Raw genomic sequence first — 26,489 nt, 5'->3', positions numbered from 1 at the left:
CTTTTTTTGGTCCTGCTTTCTTACATCATTTATGTTTCAAGTAGCATTTTAAATTTCACATCTCATTAATGTTGTAAATTTAATGCAAATGAAGTGTTTACCCAAACTGTGAAAATATACAGCCAGGATTAATGGTGGCTTATAAACAAATTAGCCACAGTCAAAGCATTCAAAATACCAATAGAGAAATCCCGTGATTCTAGTTACAGGGTAACTGAAATAATTCTAAACCTTTCAGAATTTAGATATATTTTATGATGCATATGTTTACTGCTGTCAAGTTTTGCTAGGAGAGCAGTTTGAAATTAACAGTATGCAAAGTATTTCATAGGGAAACGTAGGCCATAATGGATAATTAAGAGCTGATATTAACCAAGTTGCTCTTCATGTGTAAGTTTTCTGTGTATATAGATGAGATTTTATTAGCGTAGCAAGTTTGTTCTAGACCCGCCCTCTTCTGTTATGCTTGTTGTGGTCTATCTCTTCATGTGGAATTCTTGAATCCTTTCCATCCACAGGCCAAGGTGGCAGACTGCGTATATTAAAGGTCACCACATGCAGAGTTCAGGGAAAACCACAATGATATAGCTTATTCAGGATACTTGATGTTTTGCCATGTTTAGAAAAAGAAAAAAAAACAAGACAGATTGAGCATTAACTGAAAACATCTGTATACAGTTATAAAAACTAAAAAGTAATTAGGTGGTTTTGCCAGCCATTGGCCTTTCAACATAATTCTCTGGAATATTGCTTTTTACACCTCTAAAATTACTTAATATGAAATGCATTATAATTACTATAATATGGCCCTCTTTGACAAATGTATGTATTTATTGTGCTTTTCAAACATATGCAGCATTTATAGGTTCAGAAATTTATAAATTATTATCCTTTTTTGAGAAATATTTTTGTCATGAGATTTGCATTATTTTTTATGACACATTTCTAATTTCCAGTTAATTTTTAATTCACATAACGTGTCCATTATTTAAGGCTTTAGCCCTATATTACAATAGTCCAATTGCCTGTATATAGACTCAATCTTCCTCCTTCCCTGTCCTAAGCCACAGCAGCATTTTTTTAACCACTGTGACTAATGTTGGAGCTTCATATAATTAAAATCACAAAAGTTCATTAATATGAAAGTTACTTCTTTCATAAACCTAAAGATAAATTTAGAAAACTTAGAAATTTAGGAAATTTAGAAAACTTTAGGAAACAGTAATGTGAAAATATGAATTTACTATAGATAAGAGATCTGGGCACATGTGATTACTAAACTACAAATTTTAAATCAAGAATTGCCACTTGTTATTTAAGTGGACAATGTTAAGTGAATATATTAAAATATGAATGCATATACTTAGCATATGAATATAGTTTTTTCAGTTAAATGCAGTTGGTATTTATGGAATACATGATGCATATTGAGCTTGGAAGAGAAGTCTATGTATGCTTTACAATTAAAATTTTTAAATACTATACAGGTAGCTCATTTGTCCTCTATCCTTTGTATAATGAATGAGGCTAGTGCCAATTTTTAATCTGAAGAATCCCAGTGCTCCAGATTTATAATGAACTGCAAATTCTAAGATAATGCAGGACAATATGAATGCATATCTTTTTGTGTGTGTATGGGTGTGTGTATGTATTTTATATATATATATATATATATATATATATATATATATATATACATGAACTAAGTTTCTAGTTAAAAGCTTATTTTACCTTTTACATTTTAAGACTAGTAGAGATGAAGTTTTATGCTTCCTATCTAGATATGGAAAGACAGAGTAGTTGGAATGACTCAGTAGAGTAAGGGTTATTCTTTCCTACAGCACAAATGAGATTGATTTACTGTGCCCTTTCATTACTTTACAAAGATTTAAAAGAGAACACTCTTCTAACGGCAGGTTCTAAATGCATTTGGTTTAAAGCATTCAATGATGAATGAAAAGGAAAATCAAGGGGTACATGAAATAAAGGTAATCAATCATTTTATATTAGCTAGGATAAATTCAGAATTAGAAAGGCAATGGTTTTCTTTGAGAGCGTTCTTTTAAACATTCCCCATAACCTTTAATATACATGACCCCTGAAGAATAAATATCGTTACCAGGTACATTCTCCAGTTCATGGCAGTTGCTTTATAAAGATTTATTCGTTTAGGTTATGAAAAGTATTGATGTGGATTGTTGAGTGCTATTTTTTTTTACAAAAGAACATTAATGTAGCCTACATAAATTGGAGTTTAACAATACATTTTAAATTATTGACTAATCTTTTCACAAAATGATAAGACAGTAAAGTTTCAGTATAGCCATTTTTAGCATACAAGTATACTGTATTCCTAAACTGAGATGTTACCCTACCCTCTATTTATAAGAGTAATATGAATGATAATCTGAAAAAATGAATAACATCTGAGTAGTATATGTACATGCTTTCACACTTGATGCATGTAGTTGTTACTAGTAATTATACATTCATATGTTTTTTTTTACAATTGTTATTAATGTTCAATGCTGGCTTTTAACTGTCTTGAATACTAGCTTAGTCTGACATTGGAATTTCACTTCTCATTGCAACTATGAAACCTCATTTGAATCTAAAAAACAAAATCACGGTTATGAAGAATGTTTTTTAAAGATTCATGTAACCCAGCTGATAACTTACCATTAAAAGTAATCCTTTCTAATTAGTCAAAGTAGCCAGCTCATGCCAGATAATCAGGGCTTGCCTTTAGAGTTTCTCTTTATCTTTTTACACCATCCTGAATGATTTTCAAGATTTGGAACATGTCAGTCCTTTGGATTATTGCTTAATTGCATTTACTGTTGACATGGGGAAAATATCTTCAAATCAGAACTTCAATTAGAATTTTAGTCTTTCTTAAAATTTTCTATTTGAAGATGGCTGGTAGCGTGAAGAACTCTTGGGTCCTGCTTTGGCCAACTTAATTCTCTTAGACTCTACTAGGAAAGGTCTTATTGTGATTTGGAATATTTTTAGAAGCATGGAAGATATCTTAATGTTCATAGAAGTTCAGTAAAATACAGTCTCTTGACCTACTTTTGACTTTATAAACTAAGTGCATGTTTCTTTCTATAGAGAGTGAAGAAACTACATTTACCAAATTTTATCTCTTTGAGAAAATGAAACTAGCAAAATGTTTCCTGTTGCTTATAAATTATAAATTCATCTAGACTAACAATTTTAACATTAATGGGTAATATGAGGCAACTTACTTAAATTTACACCTCATAATAAATTTGCTACGGCCTCAGGCCTTCTTTATTTGCTATCTTATAAATTTTAGCAGTTTAAAGGAGGCATAGTTAATTTGACTATCACCATTGCAATTGAGTATAAAGTCATATTAAAGGTTAAATCTTTGCTATCACACATCAATGCAACATATTTTTATTGCAAATTATAAATAGGAGTTTGCAGCAAAGAGGTTCTTGTTGAGAAATAAAAGATCCGCATTCAACATAGCCATGGAGGCACGTGTTAACTTTTGATAGAAATTCAAGATTTTAGGCAGAGTAAGTGTGAACTCGCTTTTGTCCCCCACCCCCACTCCAGTGAAACAAAAGAAATAAGGTCTAGTTTGTAAATAATAAGACTTCTTTTTACAAGTTCCAAAATGGTGATTTCTAGACTATATATACATGTTACCTGTGACTACAGCTAGTGACTAGAGCTAATGAATGAGTAGCCTGACAGCTTCGGGTCCTTTGAATCACAATTGCATGGATTTCACTGGTGCCCTGCTTCAGCATGTTACACTGCCTGCATGACTGTGTAATGCTATTATTTCAAGTTCAGTTACTGAGCTTAGTTATATCAAAGTATTTTCACACTTGATAGAATTTGAAACTAGAGTTTCAACATCAAAATTGAAAGTTTCTGTTACACAAAATAACCTTTTAAAAATTGCCTCTCTATTTCTTTTTTTTTTTTTTTAACTGAGATATTAGTTGAGATCCCTTTATAATATTTCTGGAAATGACAAAGTCAAAGTTTGACACATTGAAACTCCTGGAAAAATTAGGCATTTATTAATGAGGCAAGCAATGGGAAGCATACAAGTGGACTGTCAGCAAACTATTCCATCAAGTCAGGAAGCAGGCTATCAACACGAGGGCCATTCTTATTGTGTCTTTTATCATAATTGACAGCTTGATGTAAAACCCTATCACATAACTTCTAGGTAGGTATGTAAATGGTAAGAGGTCAGTTTTCACATATGCTAGCTAGAAAGGAAGCACATTTAAAGGAAGTTTCAATCAAAATAGTGGCTATGCAAATATCTAGCTTGTTGACTTGCTCTTAAATTAAAAAGATATTTTATCATTCATTCATTCATTTGTTCACTTACCTTTCTGATTTTGGAAGGGTAAAATACAGATAAATTTTTCTAGTTAATATAAAATAAAATTATATGTAATGTAACACTAAATTTCAATAAACAAAAACACAAGGTGGAAATTATCTTCTTTCCTGAAAGTACTTAACCATTAAAACTATCCATTTTGAATCATGGAAGTGTAGGAAATTCTAAAAGCAATATTTATAGGTATTTCATCATCAAATATTCTTGGGCTATCCATGAGAAATAGAATAGGAAAGCAACAATGACAAGGAAACTAGTTGTGGAGAACGAGGGATTTGAAGTCAGAAGGTTGGAGTCTTGTGCTGATGGACAAGGTCTTAAACCTTGTTCTCCTGGATCCTTATTTTGGGAATGAAAATGAAGAGATTGAATTACACGGTTTCCAACATCCCTTCAAAGCTTAAAGTTTACAAGTTAATGATAAGTAACATTTAAAAAAGAAAAAAAACTTTTTATTTTCTAATATGAACAGATATCTTATGCCCAATAATGTTTATTAAGCTCTTGAACCATGCTCATTGAACTTTCTGTTAATTAAATTAAATGTCAAGAAGTATGGATTCAGAAAACAGTAGAAGTTATATTGTTTTTTCTCTCTCTTTCTCTCTCTTTTTTGGTAATTTCATTCTGATTATTTTGCTTGTTCAGTAAGTTATATACTATTCAGAGGCCATTCTATTCGTTCCATAGCTGATAATTAATAATAGTAATAAAATAAAACTCCATTAAATGAATCATTAAGTAGAATATGAATATTGAGGTGTTAATCTTTTTAACACCCCCCAAAAAACCCATCCCTTAAAAAATCTGTTTCCTTGAGGCCTCTAGAGAAAGAAAAACACTCAGAAGAACATAAAAATACATTTCAGGATAGTCTCCTGAGGGTCATTGTAAACCTACAAAGAAAAAAAAAGTAAAAAGGTAAATTTGCCCATGTTGATTAGTCTGGTTACAGTTCAATGGTTTATTGGTTCAGTTGAGAGTTGTTGTCATCAGGAGAGGCTGTTGTACATCAGCCTTTTGCTGAATCTGGCAGAGTGAGACATTTTGCTTACCTTCTTTCTTTTGTTCCCAAAGCTAATTGCTATGCATTTAACAAAGCCCCCGTTAAGAACATCGAAGGACCCTCTTTTGAGTGGATAAGCTCTTATTCTGAAAGTACTAACATTATTGATTCTTTATGACTGTCAGCTACTTACATAATTATTTGAGGGTATCTTAGGTACTTCCCACATGCAGATTGCTGAGAGTCACCAGATAGTCCTGGGCCTTGCTTTTCTGGCACAATCTTATTTTGAGTTATGCTGGGAACACAATCCTCCTCTTAGAGAAGCGATAGATCCTTCACCCTAAGAACATGTGAATGAACGCTTTGCCTCTACTTCTTTTTTAGTAGTAGACAATCTCATTTCATGTCACTAAGGACACATAAAGAGTTATAATGGTTTTACGAATATGTAGTCTCATAACATGCACATTATCAAGTCTGACTTAGATTCTCTATTAGAAAAATAATTGTTTTCGTCTCCACATACCCATATGACTTAACAGACTTTTTAAATAACTTGTCCTGGATGTTTTAACTTTTATTTCTTGAGAGAGGAAGCCACTTCCTGTGTTTTTAAGTGAAAATACTTGAGAACAATCATTAGTTTTATTGACTCTTTGAGCAGAGGTAAAATATATATAAATGAAGGGAATGTATTGTGTGCCACTTCTTAAATTTAAAATAATAACAGCTAACCTACTTAATACTTGATCCTCTCCTAGAACATAATCTGAGAAATCATTACCTTAAACTAAAAAGAAGTCTTTATTTTAAATTTATGTAAAGTAAAAACTAATTTTTTGGGGGGGGAAGATCTCATAATGTATCCCAGGCTAGCTTCAAACTATTCTGTTTTCTCTGCTTCCCAAGTATTTGAATGACTGGTGTGCACCACCCTAACCATCTTTTAAAATTATTTTCATTAAGTACACTGAATTATAATAGAAAATATTTAATATGACTCCCAAAGAAATTTTAATACACTTAATGTTAATTTTTCAGTTCAAAGTTTGCTTGATCTTGACTATCCTGGTTAAATAAGATTCCTGGGAATCTTATTTAAAAAAGAACTATCATCATGGAAATCTTTGATAACTAGGTAATTTTTATTTAAATGATTTACTTTCCCCTATGTACACTTATTGTTTTAAAAGTCACTTTCTCATATGGTTGGTTAATTTAATAGCTGTTTTATGCAAAGGGAAGTTTATTAATTTAAAGAAAACACAGAGGCTCTTGCTCAAGTAATTTCTTTATCTGATTAAATAAAAGCAAATACAAATATGTCTACTCAGATACTTCTGCAAATAATTCTTGGTGATAATCGGAATAGGCAAGTAATTTAAGTTATATTTTATATCCTTAGTAAGTGAAATTTGATAACAATATCCTTTCAATTTCTTTGGAATTAAGTATTGCTAAACATATTTATTAGACACTTTGTATGTACTAAACTACATTTTTCTGTGGAGAAGAGTGTATTTCTCATAATTATGTATATGAGACCCTTTTGAGAGTAATTAGGAAAAAAAGTTCAAATATGTATCCACTTTAAATGGTCAACAGGTGACAAAAAATAGCCCACTTGACATTTTTAAGGATGGTTAAACAAACAAAACATGAACATTAATACAAATCCACCAACTAACGTAAGCATTTTTCCGGGGAGACAATGTTCCTGCAGGTCTATAAAGGCAGTACACCAGTGAATGCCATTCAGGATCTCCTAGTTTAAGTGTGTCCACTTCTGGAGAACTCCAGTCTAAGAGAAAGATCCTTGTAGAAAACAATCTGAACCTAATAATCAATAGAAGTAAGTAAGAGGTGCTACTTCCTGAATAGGTTCCTCCCTTCTTGGGACTGCTTCATGGATTGAGAACTAACAGTTTTCATTCACAGGAACCTAACCAATTAAGTGCTCCCTCAGGTAATCTATACACCTTCTAGTTTCTTAAACTGCTTTTAGATTTTCATAAACCTTTTAAAACCCATATTTTAAAGTATACAAGTAGATTACTCAGTTCTTGTTCAAAACAAGCAATTTGACCAGGACGGGTGGCTCACACCTGTAATCCTAGCTCAGGAGACTGAGACTGGAGGATTGTGCAAGAAAGTTCATGAGACTCTCTCTCCAATTAACCACCAAAGAGCTGAAAGTAAAGCTGTGGCTCAAGTGGTAGACTATTAGCCTTGAGTATACAAGCTAAGGAAGAGTGCCCAGGACCTGAGTTCAAGTTCCAAGACCAGAGTGTGCACATGTGTGCATGCGCACGCATGTGCTCACACACACACACACACAAGCAATTCACCCTATCACATTTGAATTTCTGATTATATGACCTATTTTGAGAAATAAATAATCTTGGGCCTGTCATAGTGGTACATGTTTTAAATCCCAGAACTCATGATGCTAACCTGGAAGATCTGTAATTCCAGGTTAGCTTGGGCTACATAAGTTGTCTCCAAAGAGTGTAGAGGGGTTTGGAAGAAGGAAAGGAAAGGAAAGGAGAGGAAAGGATAGGAAAGGGGAAGAAAGGAAAGGAAAGGAGAGGAAAGCAAAGGAGAGGAGAGGAGAGGAGAGGGGAGGAGAGGAGAGGGGAGGGGAGGAGCGGAGAGGAGAGGAGAGGAGAGGAGAGGAGAGGAAAGGAGAGGAAAGGAAAGGAAAGGAATCCTGGAAATTTACTTCTATGAAAGTATTATAGTCTATTTTTAATACCCATTTTTCTTTCTAATTTGCTTTGTTTACTTACCTATGACTTCCATATGACATATATCCTGAACAGTAACAGTATCTATCTATCTACCTACCTACCTACCTACCTACCTACCTACCTATCTATCTACTACCTACCTACCTACCAATCTATCTGCATAAGGAGATTTTTTTCCAGTTCTTTAAATTATAAAAACATGTTTACTGAAACACCAATGTAATAAAAACATTTTTTGGCAACTACATGTTGTATTTTTATAGGAAAACTATCATTCTGAAGCTCCAGTGCCACTATTGAGTTATACAGAAACTTGAATCTGAAAGGAAAAACAAAGATTCTTAATCGCTAACATTTTTTGCCCATACTGTTATCAAAATGGATTAAAAGTTTATCCTAAGTCTACAGGCATCTTGGCTCCAATCATCATCTAAATGTTCTCATTGCAGGGCAGCAAACCAGGGCTAGTGAATTTCAGTGCAGCATGCAGTTAATTTATAGCCTGGCCCTCTAAAGGTTAAAAACCATGATTTTCTAGTGTGTTTCCCCCACCCCAGGCCAGATAAGTTTACTTTCTTAAGCGTAAAAATAAGCAATATATCTTTTCAATAAATCTGCTAGCACTGTAGGGCAGCTGTTAACCAAACAGAGCTGGCTGGATAGGGTTACTCGAAGGATCTCTGAAGGGCAGAGCTGATGTTCTGGAGATCTGGGAAGAATTTGTTTCAGCTTGTATTCAATGCATTCCTTACTTTCTTCAGACGAGTGAAGTAGCTCAGATGCAATCCCTCTGAATTTAAAATCAAGGTAAAAATTTTTACCAGCCTTTCAAGGCCCCTTCATGCAAAACACAATTAGTGAACATCTAAGACTGACTACATGGACGTTTCCATACTTCAGTTAGGGCGAATGTCTGTGGGGTAGGGCCTTCTCCTCTAAACTGCATGTCTTCCGTTTTGCCAACTGCATGCTTAAAGTTATTGATTATTTTACACAGTGCAGATTATTTCGTATGTTGCATAAAAAGCATTTTATTTTCTTTCTAAAATATATCTCTATTGAACATTAACGTGTTTGCTTTTATTTCAGCTCAATTTGTACTCTAATAATGGCTAATTGTTATGTTCTAAACACTTGTTTCTCTGTATGCTTTAATTAATAGAGAAGCATATTGCAGTAGCTTTTTTCTAAGAAAAAAAAGTCCAAGAATTTTGCTTTTCAGAATAAGATTTTCTTTTGCTTTTTTTTTTTTTTAATTTAAGTTGCCTCTTGGGAAAGTAAGGTTAATGCCATATACAATACTACTTTGCATGTGTTCATTTAAATACTAAAAACTGTAGTACTGCTCGATCCATATCTGACTGCTAGGTTTCAATTGACAGCTGAGGATTTGTGACTGGACCATGAATCAAAACGGCAGGCATTTATACCCCAGTACCAGTGAGGATACATTGGGAATTACTTGGCAAAGGTAACATTTTAATTATTTCCAACCCTACACTTACACCTAAAAATTACATGACCTATAGTGTTTGTGTTTAACTAGTTTTGCAGAAAATATATGTTAAAATTTAGTTGTTTTGGCTTTACTACTCCTTTCCCCCTACCTTCTCCTTTATTGCTTATTTAATGCAGCATCAAATTAATTTGGGACTTATAGCATTATGCAATCATTGAAATTTCTTGATATTGTCAAATGTTTGATTCAACTTATAATATTCTTGGTGGGGGGAGGGAGTTTGTTACTTAGGTTTCAGAATCTGAGGGGAGAAAAAAAAAATCAGCCTAGTCAAGCTTTTTTAGCTCTCCAAGGAGAAAGCATTATTGTTACTATTTTTACATTATACATTTTTCTTATTTCTACTCTTTCCTGCTAACTCTGAGTTGTTTTACTTGCTCTTCATTTATTCCTGTCAGAGGAGAAAAAACTAGAGGAAAAAATTCAAGTTAGGCAATTTAGCCATTTTTCCTGGCAGTACCCATAAATTCTGGAAAGGGAGCATTCTTGGAATGCTCAAGAAGGACTTTTGCTTAAATAGTGTTGTAATTTCTGTTTTGTGTGCTGATATGATGCACAGAAGAATGACTTCCTTTATTTGGCGAGGAAAATTACTCAAAGGCTTCATGTTCAGAAGTAGTTTTGATATTTTCTCGTGTATTGGTTTCAGAAAATATATAGTTGTAAGGTAGCTTGTGATGCACTATCTCAAAAAGAATTAATTTTGTCAAGTACTTAAAATTAAATAGATAAAAGACATGACATAATCAGATAGAAGTGATAACAATTTGCCGGAGAGTAAGGTAGTCCTTGAATTCACCAAGGGAACCTTTTCCCTGCTAGGACTAATATTGTTGCTTTACTGACAGTGTCTGTGGAAGTGAGATTTTTGTTGGAAACTGCCAAGTCAAATTAGTGGAATGTCTTTTACTCAGATAGAAATCAAGAAAATAATTGAGGTTCTGTTTTTAAAAATCAATGACTTTTATTAACCCTTACATGATGACTCTATGACGCTTCCTCTTTCGGATGAATGATGTACCATTGGCTTTAAAAGTAGATACATTTTACCTATTGTGACTTTTTCCCCAAGAAGCTTGTATTATTTCTGCTTTAAATGTTAGAATCTAGTTTGAATAGTCTTGATGTATGATACCAATTAAATTCAGTGAAAGTGTTTTAAGGTCTGAATTAATAAACCTTTGTGTGTGGGTATGTGTGTGGGGGGGTGTTACTAGAGTTTGAACTCAGGGGCTTGGTAGGCACGCACCTCTACTTCTTAAGCCTTACCCTCAGCCTTTTTGTGTGAACTATTTTTGAATAGGGTCCTTCTTGCATTTATGCTCTGACTAGCCTGGACAGCTATCCTCCCATTTATGTTTCCCATGTAGGTAGGATGACAGGCACACATTGAGATTGGGATATCATCAACGCCTCCCTCCCCCCCACACCCATGCTAGCTTCATATCTGGATCCTCTTCAGTCTCTGCCTTCCAATAGCTGGGACAGGCATGGGCCAAAAGCACCTGACTAAGATGTAACTCCTCCTAGCTCCTAGTAATTTTAAGAGTCAGAAAATAATAGTGGCCGGTGAAATCACTGAACACACACATGGTAGTGAAGTCCTCTGTTATCTAACAGTTCTTAGGAAAGTATTATTCATGTTACAGATCCCTTTGCTTGCAAGAAAACTGATGTAACAGTCAGTCTTGGGTCATAAAGTAAGTCAGAAAAAAGAAAATCAGAATTTATTAAGATTTCCTTTTTGTTCCTTCCTCCCAAAAAGAGTAATTTTTCTTTAGATCAGTACATAATTATATGTGGAATGGCCCTAATAACCAATGAAATGCTTTAAAAGGTAGCTTTGAGTTTGTTTCTGCCCTCTGAAGTATGACTGACAGGCACATAATCAATGGTGACCATATAGGGTCAATACATTCTGCAGGTATTTATTGAGTCTCTGTTGGACCATCCTAGACTCTGCAATGCACATCCACAGTTCTTTAAATCCCAGTAACACAGTTCACAATAAATATATTTGAGACAACAGTTTGCTTTGTTACTGGTTTCAACAATGGACACAAATAGAGTACACACTTTATAACACAAGTATGCCATGTCTATGGTACAGTATACTTTATATTGTATATGTATAATTTATAGTTTGTGCCCATAGTTGTTTTTCAAACTTGGCATCCTTTTCTCAATATAATGATAGAAAGGGAAATCCTAACTGTAGCAGTGCCTCTTTGAAGGCAGGCCCTATGCATCTAAAATCTTCAGCTTTAATCTCAATAATTCGAACCTGTTTGTTCAGCCCGTAAACTAGAGGATTTACTTTTCACTTGTTGGGATAAAGAAAATTTCACAGGATATTTTCGTTGCGGTTGTTGCTTTTCGTTTTTAGCAAAAGACAGTCCCTGGAAACTTGTAGTTAGAGAAGGGTAAAGCAAAACAGGTGTTTCAGTTTGGCTTTATTTTATTTGGATCATTGGTTGCCTGTCACCGTCCCAATGGCCCATGGTTGCCTTCTTTTTTGCTTTGTGCAACTGGTCTTCCTGAAGTGTTCCCATGTCAAATGGAGTGCCTTGTTCTGTACTGAAGATGGCAAGGTCCCAGGAGCTGTGCAAGTACTATAGTCAATGCTTTGAGGCCTCCTCCTTCCTTTCCACCCCAGCATGGCAGATAGACACACTCTAGGAACCCAAGCTGACTCCCTTAGAAAGCTTTCACAGACTCTCTAGTTTGCGATCCCAAAGGTATTTTGTTGTTCTGACTTTAGAGTTTGATGATCCAGTTCTGTCCTTCTCTCTCTGACCCCCATGTCTTCCCCCACATATGTGTGCATATGAACTATGGAGTTATTTGCACCTGGAGAAAGGGAAGTTTTCTGCCCAAGAAAAATTATGTTACTGCAATTGTTAACCCAGAATGAAACGTTGAAGCTCTGGCTTCTTCATTTGGGATGCATTCGGGCTTCTAGGATAATAGGTGACAAATTGTTTAAACTGGTTACTTTTGTGTTTGGACTTTGTACTCCTGTGTGAACAGATCACATTGTTTTTGCACACGTGAATTATGTGAGCATAAACATGTAGAGCAGCTCCTTGAACACTGCCTTTCTTGCTTACAACCATAGCCAGGCCTGTGCTTATACTATCAAATATGGAAGCACAATATAATTGAATGAAAAAAAGAAAGCTGAAGAACAATCCAAAAATAACACAAACATAGTTATTTTAAAACATTGGAGGGAGTGATTTATGCAAAAAAGAAACAGGATTTATTGTTTCATTTTCCCTGCTCTCCCTTCACCCCTTTCAAGAAAACGCAAAGCCACAAGTGAGCGGTTGTATGTGTCTGAAGGCTTATATAAACATAGAAGAAGCCTTCAGATGGCTAAAATAAACATGTGCGTGTTACTGAAGGATATGTTTACACAAACCATTTGTTCAGCCTCTGAAATAATGAATAAATGAAGATTTTACTGAAATAATTGGAAGGATTTTTGTGTTCCTGCGGATGCCATAATTGAATGGCACCAAAGAGACTTTTATCAGCTATTTTCCATGTTACATGTGTTAGCAGTTCCTTTCTAGGAGTTGAATACTTCATTCTGTACTTACTTTACACGTGTTTTTGTAAGAAATTGTCGTTTATTACTGCTATTCTAGAGAGTTGCTTGATTTCCCAGGAGAAATTTAGCAGCCAGTAAAGGTTATTTGGATGTGTTTGGTCAGGAGAGAGAGGGCCAAAAAAGAAAAAAAAAAAGTAATAGCATTCATTTCATGCATGGAACTATTTGCATAACATTGTCCACTACCATTGACCATTTTTCCTTGTTGTGACCATTAGCTTTGTAAAATTTTTGCTTTTGAAAGACTTAAGAACGAATGCTTAAACAGAAATAATTTTCAATATTGGATTGTAAACCTTATGTTTTGTATGTCCGTACATGAGTGTGTTTATATATGTCTGTAAGTATACGAGTGTATCCACAGGTACATGATAAGGGAAGTACTGTCCATTCTTAGGTGGACTTAAGAGTTAACTTTTTTTCAGTGTTAGACTTAGACCATCTCTCTGAATTCACTAGGTTAGCATTTCCTGCTCTCAGTTTGTTATCTTGACACATAACTATAGTACAACAGCTGGGTTGTTCCTGAAGTTCCTGGGGGGAGCTTTATTCTCAGAGTGCTGAATTTCCTTTTCAGCTGTTAGCTCTAACGTGTGTTCAGAATGCTCAACTTTTTATACACCATTCTGAGCCCCTAGCACCACTCTGGGAGGGAGTGAAATGCTGATAAGGGAGATGAATGAAAGAATCTTTGGTTCAAGGTAGAGAATTGCAAAAGCCAGAATTGTACATGACCATTGTTTAGTAACAGGGCAGCTAACTGGTGTTGCTCTTTGTACTTGAATGTTCTTGAACAAAGAATTACTTTCCTGTCCCATCAAAATTATTTGCACCTGTTATGACAGCAAAACTAAAAACATTACCATTGTTTTAAAGAACTCGATGTAGTTTTCACAGATACACAATCCCTGTGATCTGGCTGTTGGAAAATATATTAGGAATGGTTGTATTTTTTTTTTTTTTTTGCCTAACTTTCTCCGTTTACAAAGCAAGATTTGTACAACACGAAGTTTCCTTTTTATCTAGGCAAACTCTTCAGAACACTTCCTAAGAAATTAATTGTATTCCAGCCAGACCTGCATGCTGCCATCCCACAGGAAATGGGTCAGCAATCCATTAAGATGCCATTAGATAATCTAATTTGGAACTTAATCTCTAAATTAACCATGCTCCATACTTGAAGCATACTTGAGAGAAAGAAAAAAAGTTTACGTTTGAATCGATAGGGGAGCCGAAGCGTGAAGAAGGCTGTTTGTTTTTTCTGTAGCTGTGGTCACGTCTCAAGCCGTCTGGTTACCAGGAGAAACCAGACATGATGTAATTCCAGATTGAACTTGAACTTCAGGGACTTAGGATGGGGGAACAATGGGCCATAGGAATCAATAATGTCCATTTTCCACATGATTATGTTTGGAGCTTTAAGTTAACCTTTGTGGGAGAAGCAGCAGGATCGGTAGGGAGACCAGAATGAGATGATCCAGGGACAAGATGTTAGAGGAAAGAAAACAACTTTTTTTTTTTTCCTGCGATATTTTCTGAGCAGCACGGCAGATTCCAGCAGGATTAGAAAAGTTCCCGCTCTGCAGTAAACCGGTGGCCTGTTCAGAGCACTCTTTGTTCGCTTAGGTAGGACAAACTTAATCTTACGTTTCCTGTCAGATGATTTTTGGCAGCGTTACTGGAGGAGGAGGAGCATGATTCAGAACATTCCCAGATGTAAACCTTGCCGATTAACCCTTCACAGGGGGGGGGGGGGGGGGGAAGGAGGGTATTAAACACCTACCCTACTTGAAGATGTAAAGTACCATATTTGCATATTCATTAGATCCATAAGAAACCCAACTCCTTCCACAGCCAAAGCACCATTCAGGATTTACCTCTTTGGATCCTGTTTGCTAGGTGTACTGTGAAGTTTTTGCCAAATTTCAATAATGAAGCCTATATATGAATAAATATAATACGAATGTAAAAGGCAAAAGCCCATTGAAGTTCAGGAAATTGGACACAAATGTTTTCAGAAACTATAGAAAGTCACAATTATTCTCTCCTTGTTCACTTTGCTTTATGAGGAGAAAGATGTTAGCACATGTGAGCAGAGTAAAAGGTCCCGTCTCAACAGTATTTGGTCCCTTAATCCTTTGTCATTTTATACTTCAGAATTCTCATACAATAGTTTTGTCCTTTGCTGGTGAAAGTGTGCAAAAATACTAATTTTTGTTTTTAAAGGAAAATCATTGGTGGGAGATTCTCCTTTGGCTTTTATAGAAAACTTAATATTTCAATTTAGCTTGGTATGCCCTGGGTGCGTTTCTCTGCTGAAAGACATTACTTTGGAGCACCAGTTTTGTAGAGAATTTTGTCTGCTGTTGGAAGAATCACATATGCAAATGAGAGGAGCAGCAAGCACTCTGACAATAGCCTTGCAAAGGAGCCCAGGGGTGGGAAGGAATACAGACTAGAGAAAGGCTGAAGCCCAATGTAGGGGCTTCTCTTCCATCAGAGCATAGGCTGTGGGAAGGAGATAAAGTAACTACTATGAGCTTGATAATCCCGTATCTATTTTAATTGGCTAAAACTGCTCACAGTTGTTTTATATATATATATATATGTATATAGATATACATATATATCTATATACATATATATAGAGATACAGACATACAGGTACAAGTATATATGTATGTACTGTCATTTATAGTTAGACAGCTTTATAACAATTCTCCATTTTTGTTAACTTTAAATACAAAAAGATCAAATATAATTTTTAAAATACCTTCTTAATCTAGCCTATTGAGGGAAAAAGTTTTTTTTAACTTATGTTTAAACATTCAAAGGAAGTAAGTTTTTGTTACTTTTAAGTATACAGATTGCCTTGTTAAAGGGTCTTTTAGGAATTTATAAGAGCTTTTATACTAAAATAGTCTAGTAGTTGTAATGTAATTTAGTTGCAGTGGTTCCATACTTAAGGGCTTTTCTTGCCTTGTGCTCTTCATTAGATTAAATGTTTCAATAGCATACGCCTTTTTTTTATTAAACATAGAAAATGCTAGCATTCACACAGGGTAAAGTTAACCCTCAAAAAAAGTTAACCCAGCATACCACAGTAACAAAACAAATCTGAAACAATTGAATATAAACTAATGAGGTTTGACGACCTACCACTTTGATATGTTATTTTCAAAACTGTTGGTCCCCAAGGAGTAGCAATAAAGAAAGCTATTTACCTACTTAGTTAAGAAACAAATATGTTTCTCTTTCATTACTATGAAATGCTATTGCATGCATTTAGACTAGTTCCATGAGCCACCTGCAGTTTATGATATTTGGTGTTTCCCAGAGAGCCCTCAAGAGTACTTTGTAGATCAGGTAAGAGCTAGCCAGGGAGCTTTCTGATACAGATTATTACAAATAGTAATAATCATTAGAAATCATCTTGCATGCAAATGGGATCATTCAGATGGCAATAAGATCCTTAAAATTGGGAAAAATAAATCCAAGAAACTCAAGACCTATGTAAAGCACTTTGTATATTTCACTCCCAGTCTGTCTTCCTATGAAAAGAAATCCTAAAGCAAATTATTGACATTCTGCCACATCTGTACATCAATAAAGTGATGGCACATGTTGCATTCGGCTGAAGAGCAACTGGAATTGGAAAAATAAAAGTTACTTATGCTGAAGTTTGAGTTAAACTTACAGTGGAATTTCAGTATGTATTATTCAGTTGAGATATAAATTCTAATCGAGCAAAAGCTAAATAATGGATAAATAAATAAATACCAAGTGGTTTTTACAAAGGCAAAAGCCCAAATAAAATGTATGAGCAAGAAAATAAATGCTAGGATCACACTGCTGGAGTTCAAACTCTGGTTTCTATAAATTCATAGCAATATGAGTTGAACAGGATGATTTACTTCCTGGCTTTATTTTCCTCTGCTATAAAATTAAGCATAATGATATTTTTCCTATGTTTGCTAGGAAGCTTTAAGGTAGGCCAATCACATAAAACAGTATCTGGCAAATAATCCACACTACTAGGATTTTTATTGAGTACCATTTTCTTTGTTCTAATACATTGGTTGGTTTAACTCTAATGTTACTCATTCTTTTCACTGGTCTAAATGGTGGTTTCTCACAAGACACAATCTACAGCTTTTTTGTTTCAATGAAGTAAAGAGCCATCCAGATGTAACATATACAATCCAGGACAGTATGGTTTCGGATTTAATGAACAATTAACATACATCTGATTTTTTTTCCAGACATGATTTTGCTGTTAATAGGAAAAGAGCTTACTGTACATTTTGGAAGAGTTAAGAATATGTCTCCCTAAAACTGAGGCAGAGGAACTAAACACAAATACTTTAAAGTTTAATGTGTCTACGCTTTTTGTCCCTTGATTTCTGAAGCATTTCTTACTTTTATCAGCTATCTATTTTTACCATAGACCTACTCTCACAGTCTACGTATGTATGAATCTATACACTTCTTTGTGTTTCATTGCTTAATGTTTCTTTAAGCTTCTTGAAAGAATATTTACTGTTTTTTTAAATAAATGCAACCTATAAAATCTGAATGGGCAGTATTACTATTCCTCTAAAAAGTATTAATATGTTGGTATGTTGACATTTTGTAAAGGAACAGATATAAATGCCCAATTCATTATCAAATAATACTAACTAATGATAAAGGAATTCTGCCATCTTCAAGTAGCTCTTATTGTTTTAATCACCTAAGAGTAAAAGGTGAAGTAAAATTTTTACTTTGATTACTTATTTAATATATATTTATTTGGCACCATGTGGTTCTTAGTTGGTTATTGGTTAAAAGCTGAAGGACCAATCCATCTTAGCTGTGAAGGAACAGTCTCAGAATGCATAATTTAAAAAAACAACAACACATAATCATCAGGTTATATGGCCATTTCAAGAGTTCATCTCTTTCATTGAAATAGTCTACTTACTCCTTATAAACAAAGACCAATTGTTTAGTGCAACTTTTCTTTTTCTTTTCTTTTTTTTTTTTTGTGGGGGGGGGGTGTCTGTCGTGGGGCCTAAACTCTGGGCCTGGGCGCTGTCCCTCAGCTCAAAGCTAGCACTCTACCACTTGAGCCACAGCGCCACTTCCAGCTTTTTCTGCTTAGGAATCAAATCCAGAGCCTCATACATGTAAGGCAAGCACTCTACCACTGAGCCACCTTCCTAAGCCCAGTGCATTTTTTCAAGGATAAAAATATATTAATGGTGTATCACCTTTAAAGGAAGTAGTAAACATTTTTTTTACTTTTGCTAATTTATTTTCCACCCATTTCTCTTTTTTTGTACATTTTTATTGTAAAAATACTGTACAGAGGGGTTACAGTTACATGAGCAAGATAATGAGTACATCTCCTATCGAGAATTGTTGCCTCCTTTGTTTTTCCCCTACCATCCTTGGTTCTTAATCTTCTTCATATTATCACCCTAATAGATCTTCAGTTACATTTCCCTCTGATGGAGAGAAAACCAGAGAATTTCATAGAATTGGTTGGCTCCAGACTAATATATTTAATGCACAAGTCTCTTCTGTGTGTCCAGCTTGTGTCCACAAAAAATTGATTGTTTCCCAAAGCAAGTATGTTTGCTTTTAGAAAACTCTGGTCAAAAATCCTTTCCAGGTCTGGGAGTGGTGGTGCATGGCTATAATCCCAGCTATGGGAGAGGCATAAGTAGAAGGATCATTGTCCATGGCTGGACTCAGGTAAAAATTGTAGGCCCTATCTGAAAAATAGCTTAAGACAAAAAAGGCTTGGGGCAGGAGGGAGACCCCATGCTATCTGTCTATCTATCTATCTATCTGTCTATCTATCTATCTATCTATCTATCTATCTATCTATCTATCTATCTATTTATCTATCTATCTATCTATCTATCTATTTATCTATCTATCTATCTATTTATCTATCTATCTATCTATAACTATATATATATCTACATATATAGTTTTTAATGATTTATAACATGTATATATAGATATACATATATATGGATGTTATATGTGTGTATCTATAGATATATTAAGATATCTATAGCTATATATGTTTTATATATGTTATATATATTGTTGTAGATAGATACATTTAAGTTCTTTCTAAAGTTAGGTCTACATCTGATTTCCTAGGAAGGCAATAAATCTTTGTATATATGCTGACGAGAATCAGACAGAATTAACTTATTATATCTGAATTAATTTCTTATATCTAAGGGCTAGATGAGAGACTTTGGACAAAGAAAGTGGCTTAGTTTCCCTAACTGTAAATAGGTATGATAGCTATTTCATTGAGATCACATTAAGGGCAGCATATGTAAACTGTCACAGGTAGTACCTTGCTCTTAGTCTGCCTCAGCTCAATTAATACCTCAACATTTCTTCCTTTGTGTTCATTCTATCAATTTGAATGATATAGAAGTCTGAGTCTCTTTCCAACTTAACTCATTAAGTTGTTCCTTAAATGATGTGATTTGGTGAGTTTCTTCAACCAAGAAATACCACGCTGTCACTGTTGAAGAATCATAGCGAGAAGAAACAAGGTGCTTGTTTCAACGTAGGCTAATTCAAAGTAAAATGAAGCAGGCCCATTGCCTACTTGTTAATGTATCCAAGGGTCAAAATCATATATTTGCTTCTTCTCTTCTGGGTGTAGACACAGCATATACTTTGTCAAAATAATATGAAATTGTCTCCATGATATGAGACACTTTAATTGTGGGATTTTTTATTTAGTTCTTGTTTCATTATATTCATAATGAATTATCTCATTGTGTACATCATGTAGATGAGTTGTGCTTTGTGTTAGGTGATACAATCTTTTGTCATTTTTCTGCCTGATTTTTTTTCACAAAGTACTTACATTCTTTTCTTTCTTTTTTAAAAAACTGGTTATGGCCAGTTTATTTTCTAAAGACATGCTTTCAATTTTTCAGTAGGTTGAGCTTTAGTTTGCCAAGAGAGCTGATTTGACAACAGAAAATTTAATGACAAAGTAAATGCAAGCTGAAGATATATTTAGGAAGCAGCTGCATTTAATCGTGAATACTTCAAAATTCAGTAACTTTCTAACAACAGAGTGAAGATTGTTGGAGTGAACATAAGATGATTTCATATAATTCTCATTCCACCATGAGTTAAAACAATTAATTATCTAATAGAGAACTAATTTCTACAGGGAGATGTGTGTTTATTTTATCCATACATGTGATTATTTACATAGTGTGTATGCAAAGAGATTTGTGAAAAACACCTTTTACTTGATATGAAGTTTTAGGTGCTGTATTTTTTAATGAAATGGTCTACATAATTTTATTTGATTAAATATCTTTCTTTACATTGTCACCATAGGTTATGAATTACTATTATTAGGCTATTTTTTTCAATGGGACTGCCAACAAAAGCTCTAAAGAATGTACATTATGGTTCTGAACTCCACCTACAGATTAGTAAGAAGAGGCTTATAAAACTTGTATATGGGGTCTGCATAGTGTTAATGTTTGAGATTTATTTTCCCCAAAGGTTAATAAACAGTATTGACAAATATATTACACGTTGCAATTTTGGTATGGTCATAATGTAGTATGTGAGGTTTAGAGGGTTTAAATAAACATTTAAATGAAATTTGCTAGACATTGGACAGCAAGAATCCTCCCTGTGACTAGCATCAATTTACTTTTTATAGAGCCTTTTTTTTTTTTTTTGTTAAAGCATGAGTATCTCATAAGGAATGGGATAAATAAGCAATTGAAAAATGTACCTCAATTCTTGTCTTTTCGTAGATTAACTGGCTTGTCCTTTAAGGAGTTTCCTTATTTTCAATGATTAAAGTAGGCTTGATTTCCCAAAGCATTTCTAAGTTACTTTCTTGAGCTTCTTCATTTGGGGATTCTTGTTGATTTCACAAAATGATTTACTTGTTGTATTTTCCTACTAAGCTAGAGTTTTTGCTTTCCATACATGCTTCTTATAAAAGGTTAAAAATAATGAATATCTGTTTTGTAATTTATTTTCTGGTTAAGAAATAGTTAGTATTGGCTCTGGCCAAACTCCAAAAAGATAGATGAGACTGTCATTTTCTCTACGGAGTTCACCTTTCAGTCAAGTAAGACAATTGCACATAACAGATAATTATGATATGAAGTAATAAATGCAATTGTGTAAAGTTCAGTGGAAACAAGTTGAAGTGAAAATAAGTTTCTTGATACATTATATAATGTTGTTCCTGATCAGTGGTACAGACTACAGAAATAATTGTTGAAGATGTGTGTGGGAAGATAGAAATGTGTGAAAATAGCCTCATCTTTTTGTAAAGATTTCAATTTAAAAATATACTTTCTTTGGAATTATAAATCTTCATCAGAAAATGAGAATCTTAGTTTGTGATTTTTTTTCCTGCATTTTATTGATGCTTGGTATCTCTCATTTTAAATTTCAAAATTAATCTATTTTTTTCTGAATAAGGATCAAATCACAATATATCCATAAATATATGTAATCATGGGCACACATTTTAAAATATACAATTATTTTGTGATTTGAAATAATTGATTTGTCCCCCCAAATTTACTGAGCACCTCTCATGCACTAAGTCCTCTTTAAATGATTAATAAAAAGAAGTATTTTGCTGTTATGGAGTTTGTCATGTAATCATAAAATCCCCTGAGGGCAAAGACCATTGTGATTTTTCTCTATTGAATTACTTTATTAAATATTTTATTAAAATATTTTCTCATAAATATACACCTAGATGTGTAGCAATGAGCTACTTTGTAAATAGAGGTATCACCAGAGTGAAAAAGTTATATATTTAGTTTTTAATTCCAAAATTGTTACTACATATGAATATTCCCAATGCTTTTTGTATCTTTGGAAATGAAACATGAATAGATGAGTGCATCTATATCAAGAGCTAAAAAGACAGTATCTCACCTACAGTTTATAAGTAAAGTAAATAATATAAATGAAACTGAAAATATTGAAAGTATTTTTCCATGACATTCCTGTTTCCATGACTAAACTGGGGATGGGATTGTCTGTTTGATGTTTTCTTAGTTCATGATTATTTATGCAGCTGTTATGGAGCTGACATTCATTCCAAGTTGAATATTGAAATAAGCAATACAGCAAATTAGGTGTACCCAAAATGCATAGTATGGGGTTGCCTCATGGTATGTAGGTCTAGGGTTATTTTCCTCCGTGCGATTCTTCTTTTATAAGAGATTAGGCGGGAACACAGTAGAGAACTGTTTTTCAATTGCATTTTGTTTTAAAACAACCCTAAATCCAACATAGGTTAAGTACTGATTTGGGAGAGGCAGGAAATCTCATCTGCTTACTTACTCCAACACTCCTCCCCACCACCCCTTCCAGACATCTCTAATTCAGAGCAGCCCAGATGCAATGTTTTTGCTGGTGGTGGTGAAATCAGGGAATGCTCAGGCTTCTGTTGCCAGCCTATGTAAAGGAATGTAAGTCGAAAGGAAAACTTTGGTTGTATTTGAAAATAAAGTTATAGAGGACAAGTTAACCACTGAAGAGCTCTAGAGCTAAGTACTGGAGACTTTGGGCTCCTATAAAGTTCTCTGACAATAAGTATTTTTAAAGAACAAAATAAGAAAGTTCTTATTTTGGTTCTATTATTTCTTTGTTTTTCTTTTTTTTTCTTTAAAAATCTCTGTTCTACAAGTAGCATTTCAAATTGCATAGTATGCACAAGCCTGCCTGGAAAATGTAATTTTCCTCTTGTGAGAGGAAAGAAGTTATATTTCATTATGCTTTTTAATTTTGCTTACCTAATAGGTTAAAAAATTAAAAGTTATTTTACCAGTAAATTTCTTTTGAATTAAAAAGTAAAACAGAAAGTATAATATATTAAATAATATAAATGGTAAGCTATAGTATATTGGAATTACTGTAGATTGTTGCTTTTCTTCTTGGTCTTTGGACAAAAACATATTTATATTTACAGTGAAGTGGGTCAAATGTTTTAGGGAGAATATCCTTAGTTAGAATTTAGCAACTATGTCTGGGTATTACTCCAGGTTTTACTGTTTCACAAGTAGATGTAACTTTTCATGAAAGAAACAGATCATATAAAGTGTATATAGGTATAAAATGTGAATAGTTTGGCTAATTATCTCATTATAAAGTCATATTATGCCCTTCATTTTGTAAAAAGTGTTAGTAATTTGATACATTTGGAATTGCTATTTCTAAAACTGTTGTATATTTTAACTTTTGTTTTTCTTTTTTCTTTCTTCTCTTCCTGTTTGTTACCCCTCTCCTCTCAACAGTCCTGGTACCTGGGCTAGCTTGGTTCCTTTCCAAGTGTCAAATAGGACACCCATCCTACCGGCAAATGTCCAAAATTATGGTTTGAACATAATTGGAGAACCTTTCCTTCAAGCAGAAACAAGCAACTGAGGGAAAAAGAAATACAACAATAGTTTAAGAAATTAAAAAAAATATATATATATAAAGGAAGCAAGGAAGACTGGACAAAACAAAAAGGGAGAAAGGAAAGAAACTGAAGAAAAGAAGATAGACCAGCAATTGCAGCACTTACAATCACTAATTCCCTTAAAGTTGAAACTATAATGACATTCAAAAGGGTCGATGATATTTCACTGATGGTAGATCGCAGCCCTGCAACGTAGCCTTTGTTACATGAAGTCCGCTGGGAAATAGATGTTCTGTCTCTATGACAATATATTTTAACTGACTTTCTAGATGCCTTAATATTTGCATGATAAGCTAGTTTTATGGGTTAGTATTTCTTGTTGTTTACGCATGGAATCACTATTCCTGGTTATCTCACCAACAAAGGCTAGGAGGCAACATCAGAGGTGCTGGGTGACAGAGCTATGAGCCAGCCATTTTATAAGCACTCTGATTTCTAAAAGTTAAAAAAATATAAATAGAAAATCTCTGTAGCCTTTAGTTATCAGTACAGATTTATTAAATTTTGGCCCTTAACCCAGCCTTTTCCAGTGTGTAACCCAGTTTGAAATCTTAAAATTAAAAAAAGAAAAAGAAAAAAAAAGAGGAAAAAAGGAAAAAAAAAAAGAAAAAAAAGGAAAAAAAAAAACCAGTTTGAACACAAAGGCTCTATGGAAGAAATGCCTCTATGTAGGTGAAGTGTTATCTCTGCATGCAACAGTAAAAATTAATATAATATTTTCCCCACAAAAGAAACACTTAACAGAGGCAAGTGCAATTTATAAATTTATATCTAAAGGGGAATCATGATTATAAGTCCTTCAGCCCTTGGACTCTAAATTGAGGGGATTAAAAAGAATTTAAAATAATTTTGAGCGAATTTATTTTCTCCTCAGTTTTTGAGGGCATTTTAAAAAGGCATTAAATCAAGACAAATCATGTGCTTGAGGAAAAAAAAATGAATGAAAACACAGCACTTATGTTGGTTTAGCTGCAGCCTCCGTGGAGGTAGAATTTATTTATTTAAAATTACTGGTTGCATCAAGAACCCATAGGGTGTACAAAAGTTTCTATAAAATCTGCATTTTAGAGGCAAAGAGGCAGGCAAATCCATGTCACAAGGGTAAAGCTTACAGTTTACAAACTGGGAATGCCAGGGTGTTGGATATAAAAACGCACTCTTGAGAAAACACATGGAATCAGGGTGCTGAAAACTTGCATGGTGCTTTCAGACATTAGCCTTGTTCAACAAATTTCTTGTATTGACAGATCCGTAGTGTGCATGGGCAGACACATTTTTGCCTCTGTCTCTTAAAATTTTAATTAAAAAATACTCTTTCCAGTAATCCTAATTTGCACGAAGATATAATGTCCACATTACGTGCCTTGCCTTGAAATCGAAAAAACAAAAAAGAAAAAAAAGAAGAAAAAAAAACACAAAAAGTGACATCACTACACTTGTTTTGCTGCATTTATTATCATTTTAAATCTTTACCATTTTTATGACAAAATATTTTGTACTCCAGACGAAGAAAAATGTGTGACATCATGGATTTTTTAGACAGTTATACCTTTATCTCACATTTATAAAGCATATCATGGCTGTGTATAGTTGCCGCTTAAAAATTGTAATCGACCAGCAATATTTTCAGTATTTTGGTGTTTTTTCTATTAACTTTTCATGTTTTTCATCTTCCAATTAATATTTGGGGGGGAGGGGTTTCAAATTTATACGAATTATGCAATACCAAGTTTTGCCTATGTAGGTAGTGCTTTTAGCTGTATTGGTTATTATAGGTAAGTACACAGATTTAAAAAAAAATAATGTATGCATTTTCTTTTGTTTGTTTGTTTTAATTGACCAAAGTGGGTACTGCTATTTTTGCAGTGTGATGAGGTCCTTTTGTGTACTGAGAGATGGACAGGGGATTTTTTTTTTCTATACATATATATACTCTGGGGTGGGTGGGAGGATTTTTTTTTAACACTTTACAGTGTAGCTGTGAAGCAGTGCACCCTGAGATGGACCTGGGCTGCAAAGCGACTTCTGCCTACTGTGACAAACTTCAACTTACACAGGTTTTCCCTCTCTGATTTCCCACCTGGGGTGCAAGCTGAACTCATTTCTGGTTTTCAAAACAACGGAAGAGTAAGAACAAGCAAACACAACAAATTCTCTTAGAGACAGACTTGGCTTGACCTTTTTTTTTTCTTTTAAAGAAACAAGAATGATCTTATTTTAGTTGTTGGTAGCTGTTCTCGAAAGTTCTAGATCTACAGTGGAGAGTGAGCCTGTCTCATATTTGGTAAAGACATTCTTTTTTTTTTTATCCCACACTTCAGGGTTAAACACACAGCAACATGTTTTCTCTAGCAAAACCCATTCGCCCAGCTGGAGGAAGTGTTTGTGGATCCTTTCCCTGGGTCTGCCCTGTTCAATGTCATTGGATTCATGATAGGATAGGATATACCTGCATCTTCCTACTTCCCATGGATCGCAGTGCACTTGGATTTTTAAAGTTTTTAACTAGCCACAAGATTAAATGTAGAATTGCTGTTATTGAATGTATTTGGACTGATAGATTAAAATCAAAGTTCTTTTTTTTTAAGGGACAAAATAAGTAAATCTTGTTCTATTTCCCTGCCCTTTTAAACTAAAAACTAGAGTGGAGAGGTATCTAGAATTTTTAGAAAGTCATTTTCCTGTGGACAAATTAAGCCTATAA

At 34.0% G+C, this 26,489-nt stretch overlaps 1 protein-coding gene across 6 annotated transcripts in view; it reads left to right on the top strand.

The window, feature by feature from the left end:
• The window catches only part of Nfib (nuclear factor I B), a 225,666-nt gene that overhangs the window by 195,483 nt on the left and 3,694 nt on the right, over nucleotides 1-26,489 (top strand). For 3 of the 6 annotated variants that reach the window (XM_042686913.1, XM_042686914.1, XM_042686912.1), the window contains 2 exons: nucleotides 9,544-9,632; nucleotides 23,619-26,489. The exon at nucleotides 23,619-26,489 is cut by the window's right edge and continues 3,694 nt beyond it. In XM_042686913.1, coding sequence (XP_042542847.1) covers nucleotides 9,544-9,632; nucleotides 23,619-23,748 — 219 coding nt within the window. In that variant the 3' untranslated portion in view covers nucleotides 23,749-26,489. The remainder of the gene's footprint in view (nucleotides 1-9,543; nucleotides 9,633-23,618) is intronic. The other 3 variants (XM_042686916.1, XM_042686917.1, XM_042686915.1) reach the window with 1 other exon arrangement.

This window comes from Dipodomys spectabilis, unplaced genomic scaffold (genome assembly GCF_019054845.1).
Source record: "Dipodomys spectabilis isolate Male_0828 unplaced genomic scaffold, ASM1905484v1 ptg000098l, whole genome shotgun sequence".
NCBI classification, from domain to species: domain Eukaryota; kingdom Metazoa; phylum Chordata; class Mammalia; order Rodentia; family Heteromyidae; genus Dipodomys; species Dipodomys spectabilis.
The sequence above is the reverse complement of the archived record's forward strand: the minus strand, read 5'-3'. Positions and strand labels throughout refer to the sequence as shown.